We start from the raw sequence: 14,630 nt of genomic DNA, 5'->3' as shown, positions 1-14,630 counted from the left end.
TTTGAGCGAAATCTGAGTTCGATTCTTTGGAATTCTCGGAAGAAAGAAACACAGTTTGAAGACGATAACCAAAAGAATAATTTTCATTATTTGAGACAGTTAGCCAACGATCTTCGCCTTGTATCCGAAAATCGGTAGGTCCGAAAAAGTTAGTTCGAAGACGATAACGAGATTACAGTCCAAGCGAAAGAGTAACGTACCATGCGATATCAAAGATCGTACCTGTGGTGTCCTAACAACGTAATCGTTTTTCGATAAAAAAAAAAACAAGCAAAATTTACGATCGTCCTCCCTCAAGAGGGCAAGAAGCCATCGAAAGCCGACAAAAATGGCTAATACTTTGGTAGAAACGACCGAGTCGTAAACCAAAATTTCCCAACGGGAGTGAACAGATCGTAAAAGGACCTTGGGAAATATTTTTGAATACCTTTACGAGGCGCGTAGCTACCGTAAAAAAAAAAAAAAAAAAAAAAAAATCCGCGTGAAAAAGGCGTAACATAATTTTCTACGAGACAACAGCGTGTAACTTTTTTTCTTTTTTTTTTTTTTTTTCGTAAAGCCTAGCCACTTACTATAGCGTGAATAAACGTTTACGTACAGTATGCGTCCCTTCATCTTCAATTTAATTTTCTCCCGGCGCGCACACCGTTCAGACTGGGAGAGGCTGTCGTAAAGAGGAGAGGCTCTTCCGCGTCCTGGCCCGGTACACGGTCGCGGTTGCCCCAGAAACCGTAATGCACTTCGCGTTATATGGGTCGGGAAGCGCGTTGATCCATATTCGGAATACGACATCCCCGTGGCCGGGTAAGTGGGTCGCCGACTCGCGGTGCACACGCGGAACTCTGTTGCCAGCCAACCAGCTCGTTCGACGCCGTACGAGCTCCTCTCGTACCGAGGTACGGTAATTCCGGCTTTGAAGCGACAAAATCGGGACCGCCAGTTCACTCGAAACCGGGGTAGGTAGTAACTTTTATCTCGAGCCGAAGCGTCGCCGTGCGTGTACCATCTAACGAGGAAATTGAACGGGATACATCAACAGTCAGCGAGACAACGAGCGAGACTCGCACTACATACGCACGGATGAGTCATCCGTATCGTTGTATCCTCCCGAGAACGTTACCGATCGATCGGTGAGATCCTCCCGATGAAAACGAGCCCAAACACGACCTTCTTCGGACCGTTTCGTATCGCGAGCAATTGGAACGGGCCCAAAGGATTTTCGGGCCCGTGAATCGCGCTTACGCGAAACTGATCGGAACGAGGCCGTGTTTGGGCTCGTTCTCACCGGGAGAACCTCGCCGATCGATCGGTAACGCGTACATGGAGATTTTCACTTTCGAAATTTGAATAATCGATGAATGAAATTTGTGACGATACCTCGCTTCTCGTGAGCATACGTCTGATGATACTTTATCTACGTATTCGTTCATGTGTGTCTACGTTCACGCGCGATGAATATTATCAACGAAAAGATCTAATCCGTTACTCGAATCCGACGCGAACGTTGTCACTTGAAAGCGGGGGGAGGTGAAAATACACCGTATCTCGAATACACGGTGGACCCACAGCGAGTCCATCGATTGAACGGATCAATCTCGCGACTACGCTGTGTTTCCTTCACCGATCACGGAATAAAGGTACCTCCTTAACGATCGACATGAATCACCGTTACGTCCCAAAGAATCAAGAATCGAACGAAAGGATCTCGAGTGGTACGTCCTCCCCTCGTTCACCGTATCGTTCTGAACGCCTACCTCGATGCACCCGAGCCAACGCATCTACGTCCAAGAAGTATACCAACTCTGTATCCAGCCACCCAACTAACATTCGAGTCTTCGCCCTCTACCATAATCACTCGACATCATACGCCTTGCCCTACCGTTCGTCGAACTCTCGTCAATGTTCGCTAAACGAAGATCTCGTGTAACCGAAACCACTGCGCCCCGAAGAGTTCACTGTATCTCCCCCACCACCCTCGCGGGTATCGTGTGTCAACGGTCAACCACATGTCCGTAAGCCGGTGTTTCGCGAGCGTAATCAAGCAACGAGACAAAGCTTCGAAACAGCACGTGGGCGTTTGAGTCGTGGTTCTAGGTTAGGTGAAACGCGCGCGGGAAGATGGTCCCGGACACCTCGGTTGCAAGTGCACCCGGTGGAACACGAGGGACAGGAGGACGGGTTTTTCCCGGACTGACGGTGGGCGCACCGGGTACAGGCTGCACCCCCATAAGGAACGCGTGGCAAGTGCATCGATCCGGTTCGAAACGATATCCGGGTTACGGAGTCGAACGGCGGGGTCAGTCCGCCGGATGAAGGAACGCGGCGGTAGCCGGTTTGGCCTGTATCGAGCGACCCGATTCCGCGGCGGGACAACCCGGACAACCTGATTTCGACCGCGTCGACCCCATTCGGCGACCCAATTCCCCCAATTACGCTCGCTCCGGAATTTACGGTCGCGAAGAACACGGGGGTCTCGGCTGAATCCCCACCCGTTGCATTAGGAATGAACCATTGGGCATGGGGTGGGTCGGTCGAGGTTAGGGCCAGACTTTCAACGAAACTGACGTCGGTGAACGATCGGAAACCTCGAGACCGATGTTTTTATCGTGTTTCCAGGTTAGAATAGACGACCTTAGAAATTCCGTTCACGAGTTGTCACCGAGCAACAGTTCTGCTTTTGTGTTCGTAGACGTCGATTCGCACCGTGCCCGGGTGTACACATCGGTGTCGTTCGAGTCGTGTCAGCTGCATAGGTGTTGTTTCTGTCGCGTCAGCTGCATCGATGTCGCTTGTGTCGTGTCAGCCACGTTGTAAAAATTCTTATCCGGATACTTGGTGAATATTCGCGAGCTCTGCGAATCGATTACTCCATCCCGAGCACGGAGTGGAAGAATCGAACTATGGATTGTTACTTTATCAGAGCGATCGACACTTGTGAGAACATCGGTGAATCCTTGAACGTTCGGGGTGTCGTTCGATGGGACACTTATCCTTATCCTTGGGACAAGTGTCGACCGGAGAAACTTCCCCGAATGGTTACCTAACCTGTTTAAAGTGACACCTCCAACATCTCGACCCAGCGTTCAGTGAAAATAAGGACAGTCAGAATGGTTCCTTCGTTTCACTTTCGCTGGTGAACAATTAACACGGGCGTATTAACATCCAGGTGATGAAACATTTTTACCAAACGTTAACCAAGTACAGTCCCCGAACATCGTCCGTTTGATCTTCCTTTGGTCTAATTGGTCGCGTTGTCTCGTCGAGCTCGGAATCTTCCGATAGGAAGAAATAGGTCGTTTGGAGCGAGTGCAGAGAAAGAGAAGTTCCCCACGCGAGAAAAAGTTGTAGATAGGTAGCAAGGTCCCACCGAATTTTGCACGGTAACGCGGGTGCGCGCACACATCCATCCATGAGGGCACACGGACACACCGGTGACTGGTGGTCGGTGTCGGTGGTCCCGTTTCATTGCCCTAGATTCGCCATTGGATAGAGGAGTGACCCACCCCTTGACCAGCCGAAGTGGGAGAGGGCCAAGAGCGTCGTCACGGAACCCTATTCTTCTCCTTCGTCTTCAGAGCCTCCTCCTCCACCACCTACTCCTCCTCCTTCTTCTTCTTCTTCGCCTCTTCTCGCCTAGCTCCCTTTCCTCCTCCATCTCAACAAGTAGCGGAGGTTGCCAAGTACTACAACAGGTTCGTCGTATGCATCGGCACGTGCAGCCGCGGTAACGTAGGTGATACGCCGGTGGGTGTGACAAAGGCGACTAGTCGAAGAAAGAACCGAAAGAAAGACCAGAGGAGGACGAGATGGCGGCTGCTACCGTTGCCTCCGGGGGTGGTACGGGACGCGATGTCGGGGACGGTGGTCGACGACGATGGTGGGGGATAAAAAGTACAGGGGAGCGGGAAAACAGGATGGATGAAAACGACGCGTGGCTCCGTGTACCTGACCCATTTATTCGATGCGACTCCGCACCGCTGGCTACGTAGCTGTATCGATCGGCCTAGATCCGTGGCCCCAGCCTGGCACGACCTACTATTTGTTAGGCCACCTTAACCACCCTCGTGTACCGCTACTTTACTCTACCCCCGTGCCCCGTCTGCCACAATTGCAGCTCAACTTTCAACGTTCCTTGGCAATTCTTGCTCACAGAACCTTCGACAACCTTGCGCGACTCGTAGAAACGCGAAGGTCGCTGGATTTAACTACGAGACGTCTCTGTCGGGACCGAGCGGACAACAAGGATAACCTGATGTTCGATGGTCGACTTGGTGACACGAACGTCCACCTGGTAACGATTCCATTTTTGAATTCACGGTGTCTGTTCGAATCTTTGGTTCGTGGCACATTTGGCTGGCTGTAGATACATCGGTGGGTCTGTTAGTTCATTTGTGTCATCTCGCAGGATGTCATGGGACGTTCGGTTTAGCGTGTAGGGAAATGCAATTCGAAGCAAGAGTCGTTTGAATCTTTCGTTCGAAATACGAGTTTGTAGGATGAAGCATGGAGATTAAGGATGAATGTTTATTATACGGATTGCCTCTTGGAATCGAATCGAATCGAATTGGTGAAACTCGTTCGTTCGAAAGAGCGATATTTGTTTTAATCGTGTAGACGTAGATGTGGTGCGAGACGAGACAGATCCCTCGCTTATAGATAAGTCGATAATGTGAAACAAGATCCTCTCGTACGAGACTTTGTTCTCGAGATAATCGATTTCGAAAATATGCGGGACACGCACCTGATCTACGAACCTGTTCGCGATTCAACGTTCCTTCCAGTTACGAAACTTTGGTATTTCGATTTTCAGGGATCTCGTTCGTCGATTGTTTACAAATTACCTCTGTGCTGTTACCGTAGTGCGAATTACGTTACGCGCCTATTTAAGTCTACTCTGAGTCACAAATATATATTCGAATTCGATCCTACACACAAACGTCGTCCTACATTTTCGGCGCGATCTTGAACGAAGGATCAAACCTAACCTACATTGTAAAATCTCACTTCGTTGTACCGTAGCTAAACTTCCAATGCAAATGATAAAATCCTTAAATCTCAACAAAGCTTAAATACATTCAGAGTCGATTATCTCAAAAGAAATCCTCCTAAAAACAATTGTCGTTCTACATTTTCGACTAGATTTTACACGAAGGATCTCACGAAACCTAACCTACATTGTAAAATTTCACTTCATCACACTGTAGCTAAACTTCCAATGCAAATTACAAAACCTCTAAAAAATCTTGGCGACCCCTAAATACATTCAGAGTCGATTATCTCGAAAAGAATTCCTCCTAGAAACAATCGTCGTTCTACATTTTCGACTCGATCTTAAACGAAGGATCTCACCTCACGAAACCTAACCTACATTGTAAAATCTCACTTCGTTGCACCGTAGCTAAACCTCCAATGCAAATGACAAAACCTCTGAACCCAAATACATTCAAAGTCGATTATCTCGTAGAGAAAGCCTCCGGCGAACAAACTTCTCTCTACATTTTCGATCGACATTTAACCAAAGAATCGCCCTAACCTCCCGCAACCTAACCTCTCGATCCGGTAACTTCCGTGGATCGTGATGTACGACGAATCCCTTACGATAAACAAAAAAAAAAAAGAAAATCTACACTGTAAAATCTAACCTCGTCGCACCGTAGCTAATCCTCCAATGCAAATGACAAAACCTCTGAACCTAAATACATTCAAAGTCGATTATCTCGTAGAGAAAGCCTCCAGCAAACAAACTTCTCTCTACATTTAACCAAAGAATCGCCCTAACCTCTCACAACCTAACCTCTCACAACATAACCCAGACCTAACCCATACCTAACCTCTCACAACCTAACCTCTCACAACCTAACCTCCCACAACCTAACCTCAGAGTCCGGTAATTTCTGTAGATCGTGATGTACGACGAATCCCGTACGATAAACAAAAAAGAAAAGAAAAAAAAAAGAAAAGAAAGAAAGAGGAAAAAAAAATAACTAAACAGCTGTTTGTCGCGTGGAATTCCGCTAGCGGTGGATATTTGCGGTGCACACACAATCGTATCTGTAATTTACAAGCGTTAGGCGAACACATGGGACAACAGAGTCCGGGAGGACGCCACGCGCGTTACGTCGACTCGTCGTACATCATTCCGATTGTCGCCGCTGTTGTCTCAGCAAACGGAGAGACGTTCAACAGACGGGGGGAGGTGAAGGGACGGAGGGTTACCAGTGGCGTTGGTAGTGGTTGTGGCGCGGTGGTGGGGGTACGGCGCGTTCCATCAGACACACGAGAACGGGGAAGCGATATTTCACGGCGCGACCGGTAAAAAGTGTTCCACGCTCGACGCGAGCGGAGCCAAGGCAGTAGATTTCGCGAGACAAAAATGACATCTGCCAGTCGCGCGCTGTAGGTCAAGATCGCGCGCGGCTCGTTGGCATATTTTGTCGCTCGAGACCTTGGCTCGCGTGTGTGTATGTCTAGGTTGCACACCGCCGCCAGCGGCCCGCGTTCTAACGTTTCTCGTCTAACTGCAACCTCGTCCTGTCTGCCCCAACCTTGTGCAACCCTGTTTAGCGAACCACCGAGACGGACACTGGTGCTCGTCTATGGACCTCTCTAGGACGTTTCACCGTATCACAACCGGAGGATTCCCCAATGGCAAACCGCGAGGCCCTTGTATGTTATTTCTTGGAAACGAGAATCTCGTCAAGGTTTTCAACGTTTCTTCGAAATATTCCCTGCTCGTACAAGTGTACTTAAGGACACCCTGGAGGGGATCCAGGGATCGCACTTGGGGTACCAAACTTGCCCTATCCATTGAGCAAATGTTCTTAGACTCTGGACACCTTAACCCAAGTAGCAAATTGTCTCACTTTCAAAAGTAGTGGGTCGAACAGAAAAGAGTAAGTTTCTCACGGAAGGAAGTTTCATTTGCCAAGTTGTCACGTTGTGTCACGCTGACGGGACACCGCTAAATCCGTCTAATAATATTGGATCACCAGACGGTGCAAAACGACAAATGAGGGTAACTTTTTAAGAATACTCTCCTCAGCGAAGCAATTAGGTAAATTCGACTTTCTTATTTGTACATTACGGAAGAATTGCAAGAGAATCGCACTTAACCTCTCTCTTAATGCCCTACGAGTACCACAATTAGTACAGTGATACCTAACTGTTTGAGAACACTTGTCCAGATGTATCGTCCATACTGCCTAAGCCCGAGTAGCCTCTGCTCGAAGATCGGTAGTATCCTTCCAGGCAAATCGGATCGATGAGCGCAAAACGACGTTAATTGTCCGTTAGAAAATATAAATAACCGTAGCCCGAATTCGGCACGGTGGCACCGATTCTCCCGTACACCGCAAATCCGAGTGTCAGCTGGAACCGTTCCGACGATATCGCTAAGTCCCGGTTGGTTAACGCGCGTGCAAACAGCGGTATTAACAATCGATTTAACGGGTACGGTACGCGGGTACGATCGAGTCGAACGACACATTTGTTCTCCATTAACGTGGCTTTCACCTTTTATCTTAATAGAGGCTCGTTAAGAGGGATCCACTCGGTACGGGAACGAACGTTCGCCAGCGCGGGAAAACACCGCGCGTGTGTAATTGGCCGTTAATGACAAAATGTTTCTGTTCACGGCTACATAACGGACTACGCAAGACTCGGTTTCGTCAGCTCGTGCAACGTTACACAAGCAGCGACCGGGGCAATCCTTTCCAATGTCCAATTACGCAAACTGTAACAAACAATGCCGCGGGCCGTTATAATCGTTAGCCCTCCAGCACGGTGTACCATCGCGCGGGACCACCCAATTCGAGTTCCCTGGGGTTTGCAGAAGGGTGAAGAGGAGGGGTAGGTTATCGAGATCGACGTTCATTGGATTCAATTAACGCGCGTTTAAAGGGCGACGAACAAACGAAACAACGGACGACGAGTGGAGCTACGGTCTGGCACGGTGGCCAGATCGAAACAGGACATCACGGGTCCTGGGATGGGTTCGTTTTCCGGGGGTTGCTAGGTACCGGGAAGGGGGACAGCTCGCATACACCGAACGTGGTAGTGCACCTGACCCATATAACGTCGCGGTATTGATCGACCTAATTCCGGCAAAGCCGGCCGGCCGGCCTGCCGACCTGCCGGCCGCCTGCCTCCTCGCCCGCAGAGATTCTCGGCCGAAATTACGTAAGCTAACCTACTGACTCACTGCACCCGTTGCCGCAGCAGAAACTTTCAGTTGTTACGCCCGTGTTCCGAGTCCTCCGTCCCTGCCACGAATCGCTTTTGCCGTTCAATCACGACCGGAGTCAAGTTCGACGCTTCGAGAGACGACGATTGATTTAATAAACGGATAATGCCGACGGGGCACGAATCGTTCGCGGTGTACCGGATCGTTGTTGGTTTTAGGGAATGACATTCTTTTCGGGTAGAGAGTTTCGGGGGGGATTCATTCGTATCGAGAACAGTCGGTTTGATGTTCGGTGTGGGGATCTGGAGAGGATTGCTCGCGTTGTTGCTGATAATTATTGTATTTTCGTTATTCAATCTTGCTTTTTTATGTATAATTGTTTAACAGTTTATTCCTGATCATCACTGGTTTTAGGGAGTGAAATTCTTTTCGGGAGAATTCATTCGTATCGAGAACAGTCGGTTTGATGTTCGGTGTGGGGATCTTAAAAGGATTGCTCGCGTTATAGCTAATAATTATTGTATTTTCGTTATTCAATCTTGCTTTTTTATGTATAATTGTTTAACAGTCCATCCATGATCATCATTGGTTTTAGGGAGTGAAATTCTTTTTGGATAGAGAGTTTGGGGGAGAATTCATTCGTATCGAGAACAGTCGGTTTGATGTTCGGTGTGGGGATCTGGAGAGGATTGCTCGCGTTATAGCTAATAATTATTGTATTTGCATTATTGAATCTTTTTTATATATAATAGTTTAAAACTTTATATCACAGTATCTCTGATCATCATTGGTTTTAAGGAATAAAATTCTTTTGAAACTTAGAAAGTTTCGAGTAGAATTCATTCGTATCGAGAACATTCGGTTTGATGTTCGGTGTAGGGATCTCGAGAAGATTGCTCGTGTGTTTCTGATAATTATTGTATTTTCGTTATTGAATCTTGCTTTTTTATGTATAATAGTTTAAAATTTTATTCCTGATCATCATTGGTTTAAGGAGTGAAATTCTTTTTGGATAGAGAGTTTGGGGGAGAATTCATTCGTATCGAGAACAGTCGGTTTGATGTTCGGTGTGGAGATCTTAAAAGGATTGCTCGCGTTGTCGCTGATAATTACTTTTGTTACTGAATCTTTCTTTTTTATGTATAATAGTTTAATAAGTAAACCCTGATCATCATTGGTTTTAGGGAATAAAATTCTTTTTGAGTAGAAAGTTTGGCGTAGAATTCATTCGTATCGAGAACAGTCGGTTTGATGTTCGATATAGTGATCTCGAAAAGATTGCTCGCGTTATCACTGATCATTATTTTCCTTATTGAATCTTACTTCTTTAAGTATAATAATTTAACAGTTTATTTGTATTCGTGAATATTTCTTGATTTGAGGTTTGACCACCGAGTGCAGAAACTTAAGAAGATTGTATACGAACGCTGATGATAATTTTTACAGTGAAATTTTGTTAGCGAGTGTAAAAGTTGATTACCAACAGTAATGATACATAACCTAGAATCTAACGAATAAACATATAGAATCTCTCCAATAAATTCACCAAAAATATATATCATTTCACACGTGTTTCTTTTTCTCCAATTGATAGATTTCTTCTCCGCTGCGTTTACCAAAGAGTGAAACCTACGTCGTCAAAAAGCGATAAAAAATCGAACCGTATAATGTATACTCGTAATCGAACTTTCGAATCGATTTCCTCTCTCCATGGATCTCCGATTATTTCCGCGTCTTATTATGCACCGTTGGAATACAACTAACGTGGCTATGTGCACAAGAAGCGAGGCGCGGCTAAAAATACTATTACAAAACCTAACCTCAATCTACAATATACAGATACGGTAGACTAAACAGTTTACACGCACAGCGCCCCACCCGTGTCTCCGACGAACTAAACCGTGAAAGGGTTAAAAGGTATCGGAGTACTCGGAAACGTTACGAGTTTTCGTATTTTAATCACATTTTAGACGCCAGCGAACGAGAAAGCGAGTATCTGGCCATGAAAACGGGCAGGTATTGCGATGCTATTATGATTTTAATAAGCTTTGGGGCGGTAATGACAGCCCGTTCCTATCACGGAAGAACCAAGCAACGATCCGCTTTATCTCAGCCGTAATTAAAACGAAGGGGGGGAGGAGGCTTGGCAGCCAACAGTCGCAAACTGGGAGCATATGGACGAGGATGATACCAAGGAGAAAATAAGGAGTTGCGATACGAAGTGGATCGTGGAAGCCTCGTTGGTCGAGAAAAATGTGCTCTTTCTCGATTCACAGGACGTCGAAGTCTCCGTGAGGGCGCACGCGCGGCTACTCACGTAGCCAAGCATCTCCTCGCGTGCACGGTTGCGTGTGAAAGGCCAAACGAATGGAAACAGCGTTCGTTCCACCGAAAAGGAATACCACGAACGAAACGCTCCGGATGGACGAGTCGGTGATGATATCCATTTACAACAGTCGCGTTACGATTCGAATTTTTATCGAGGGAGTTCAACCGATTTGACGCGTTAAGTGCTGAGGTGGTCCTTGAGGACCAAAATTACGAGGATTTTTTTAAGTTTTTGCGAGACAAGAATTCTAATTTTTGTAAACTTTTAAATAACATTGCTCTTGTTAGTAATATTATGAAATAATAGTCGACGAATTATGTCGCGTTACGATTCGAATTTTTATCGAGGGAGTTCAACCGATTTAATGTGTTAAGTGCTAAGGTGGTCCTTGAGGACCAAAATTACGAGGATTTTTTAAAGCGTTTGCGAGACAAGAATTTTAATATTTGTAAACTTGTAAATTGCACTACTTTCGTTAGCGATAGTATAAGATAATAATCGACGAATTATGTCGCGTTACGATTCGAATCTTTATCGAGGTAGTTCAATCGACTTAACTCGTTAAATGCTAAGGTGGTCCCTGAGGACCAAAATTACAAGGATTTTTTAAAGCATTTACAAGATGCCAACTCTAATATTTGTAAACTTTTAAATAACGTTGCTCTTGTTAGTAATATTATAAAATAATAATCGAGAAATTATGTCGCGTTATCGAGGGAGTTCAACCGACTGTACACGTTAAATGTCACGGTGATCCCTGAAGACTTAGTTATAACGATTTTTTAAAGCGTTTAGAAGACGCGAACTTTAATATTTGTAAATTTTTATATGACATTACTCTCGTTAGAGATACTACAAAATAATAATCGACGAATTATGTCGCGTTACGATTCGAACCTTTATCGAGGGAGTTCAACCGATTGAACGCGTTAAATGCTAAGGTGGTCTCTGAGGAACCAAGTTACGATTTTTTAAAGCATTTACAAAACGCCAACTCTAATATTTGTAAACTTTTAAATAACATTACTCTTGTTAACAATACTATAAAATAACAACCGACGAATTATCGAGTATTTTAACGTTTTACACTACGGTTCGAACAAATATCGGAAACATCCTCGAGTATGGGAAACTAGTGTAGATTTTGACCGAGTTTGAATACGATTGAGTACAGTTGAGTATAGTTTCTCTCCCGATTGTACAACCTTAATATTTGAAACGATAGATCAAAAGAACGAATGTAATTCGAATCGAGTACAGTCGAGTCCTCTTCGGTAATTACAATCTTTTTCACGAGCCGAGTGTTTTTCGTAGCCGGGTTGTTTTACGGAAAATTTAAGATCAAGTACGATCTTAATCGCGGCCATTTTACCGCGTGGAATATTCAAGCAAGAGCAGCTCGAGCATTTTACGGGCAAAGATAGGAGAATTATCCACGTGGATGGAAATATTTCAATGACGCGATGACCCATAAAACTACACCGTGCCAAATTAATCTCGGAATTGTTATTACCGAGAATTAATTATTTCTATCCCCATAAAATTCTACGTTTCGAGTCAACTATTATCCAACTATTATCCAAAATATTTCCCCACTCGTCGAATACCTACGATAATCACAATACATTATTCTAAACTTTAGAATATATAATAACGATGCAAAAAAGAAGTCTAAAATTCAATGTTCAATTCGTAAACGATGAGCTTCGATCCACACACAACGAATTCCACTTTTAAAACACCGAACATACCACTATCGAGCGATAATGTTATTTGAGTATGCGATCCGCTAATTGCGTCGTTCAAACAAATTAGGGGATCGGATGTCTCGAAGGCAAAGAGAACGAATCGTAGAACACCGATGGAGGGAACGAATATACAATACGGTAATAGTTGTCCTGCAACGTCAAACTCGTCGAGGATTGCATAGCTAGCCGGTTGCGCAATAAATCATTCGTCCAACGGATCCTCCTCTTGGGACTGATCAAACACGAAGAAATAATCGAACGCGAACCATCGTTTTAAACATCGATTACATTGCAATCTTCGAAGCGTCGAGTCGAAACCTGCCTCGAATTCTCTCTCTTTCTCTAAATAAACAAAAAATGCTCGAGACCGTTCTAAGCGAATGCAAAAAAGAAAAAAGAAAAAGCAAACAACAAAATTGACGTAAAAATTACCACATTGCTCCCCCACCCCTCTCGAAGCTTATCCAATTCCACTGTGTCTGGGTCGCTCTGGTTCCCAATGTCTGGAGTGAAAAAAGAAAACAGAAAAACTATCCTCGAGGGGAGATAAGAGCGATCGAATTTCGTAAGTAAGTCTCTCTCTCTCTCTCTCTCTCTCTCTCTCTCTCTCTCTCTCTCTCTCTCTCTCTCTCACGGTGTCGCAGCTAAGCGGCCCGAGCGACACTACGAGGATTCACGTAATTCTTACCGCTGACTCGAAGCCTCGCGGGACAAAGGGGGCAAAGGGGGATCGGACCGCCCATACACACACACAAACACACACACACACATCTCTCTCTCTTTCTCAAACACACACACGAGCCACAGATTGCGAGCCTTCAGCCTCCGCCACGGTAGTTAGAATAGATTTTAATTACGGCCCTATTTCAATGTGTAACAGGTTGCACAATAAGTTTCGTCGTTCGATAAGAAACGGAGCTATTGGGTTCGTTGTTTTTTTAGTTTTCCAAAGATGGTGTCGTTTGACGAATACGTGCGAAGTTTCGTGCAGATTCGTCGACTCGTTCGTATATTTACGGTTGTTCGAACGTTGAAGTGTCGAGGTATTTTTTTTACAATGGAAGAAACGAGAAAACTTATCGGTTAATGTGTGTGAATATAAAGTGTGTGTAAATAAAAAAAATATACTTGGAGAGTATAAACTACCGAGGTTTCGTTTATTCTTATATTTAATGGATAAAATGTCTGTTTTATGTCGTAAGGGTTATTTAATATAAGAAAGAATATTGTATTATATTAACAGTTTTTTTTACAGGTGGATTGACAAAGATGAGTTTGAAATATAATTAATTTTCTTTAATGGAATGAAATATTTTGTAAGACACAATCTGACTTAACTGTATATAACTTCTTGTGAAACGAGTAAAAAAATTCATTTTCATTTAATTCTAAATTATATTTTCATTAAGTTATTCTTGTCCGTTGAAAAGAATTTTATTCACTTCTATCAGTAATTGTACAACCAATACTTTCCTGGTATATTGTCAAAAAAATGAGCAAAAATTATTGTCCTGTATAAGTTACAACCGATGTGTAATAGATAACACGTCAATGGAGTTCTGCTTGCCGCGTGTTACTTATTATCTCTCTCTGTCTCGCCAGCTTCTTCGTCACTCGGTTCACGTGTGTCTGTAACTACTGCGACGAATAGCGGACTAGAATTTGAACGTGTGCGCGAGAATAGGTGTACCCCTTCCACTTTCCTCGCATTTCTGCCACGCGACTTCAAGTCAACGGTAAGGAGTAGATAGAACTCGAAGCGCGACGACTAATAGTTTAAAGGAGACGAAAGGGGATGAAAAGGACGATAAGGGATGAATAGAGATGGAAAGGGACTAATACTGACGAATAGAGCCGAAAAGGGACGAATGGGGACGAAATGGGACGAAAAGGGATAAATAGAGACGAATAGAGACGAAAAGGGACGAAAAGGACGAAATGAAACGAAAAGGGATGAATAGAGACGAAAAGGGACAAAAAGGAATGGAAAGGGATGGAAAGAGACGAAAAGGGACGAACAGAAACGAAAAAGGATAAATAGAGACGAATAGAAACGAAAAAGGACGAAAAGTGACGAAAACACACAAAAAGGGACGAAAAGGGACGGAAAGGGATGGAAAGAGACGAAAAGGGACAAAAAGGAACGAAAAGAGACGGAACCTAACGAAAACACACAAAAAGGGACGAAAAGGGACGAAAAGGGACGAAAAGGGATGGAAAGAGACGAAAAGGGACAAAAAGGAACGAAAAAAAGGAAAAGAGACGGAACGAAACGAAAAGGGACGGAACGAAACGAAAAGGGACGGAACGAAACGAAAACACACAAAAAGGGACGAAAAGGGACGAAAAGAGACGAAAAGAGACGAAAAGA

At 44.7% G+C, this 14,630-nt stretch overlaps 1 protein-coding gene across 6 annotated transcripts in view; it reads right to left on the bottom strand.

Moving 5' to 3' along the window:
- Positions 1-14,630, bottom strand: part of Glut4ef (Glucose transporter 4 enhancer factor) — a 171,201-nt gene that overhangs the window by 76,193 nt on the left and 80,378 nt on the right. For 5 of the 6 annotated variants that reach the window (XM_076304330.1, XM_076304332.1, XM_076304334.1 and 2 more), the window contains exon 3: positions 599-1,006. The exons of the other annotated variant lie outside the window; for it this stretch is intronic. In XM_076304330.1, coding sequence (XP_076160445.1) covers positions 599-1,006 — 408 coding nt within the window. The remainder of the gene's footprint in view (positions 1-598; positions 1,007-14,630) is intronic. 6 annotated transcript variants of the gene reach the window in all.

The sequence above is a fragment of the Ptiloglossa arizonensis genome, chromosome 2 (genome assembly GCF_051014685.1).
Source record: "Ptiloglossa arizonensis isolate GNS036 chromosome 2, iyPtiAriz1_principal, whole genome shotgun sequence".
Lineage (NCBI taxonomy): Eukaryota > Metazoa > Arthropoda > Insecta > Hymenoptera > Colletidae > Ptiloglossa > Ptiloglossa arizonensis.
The sequence above is the reverse complement of the archived record's forward strand: the minus strand, read 5'-3'. Positions and strand labels throughout refer to the sequence as shown.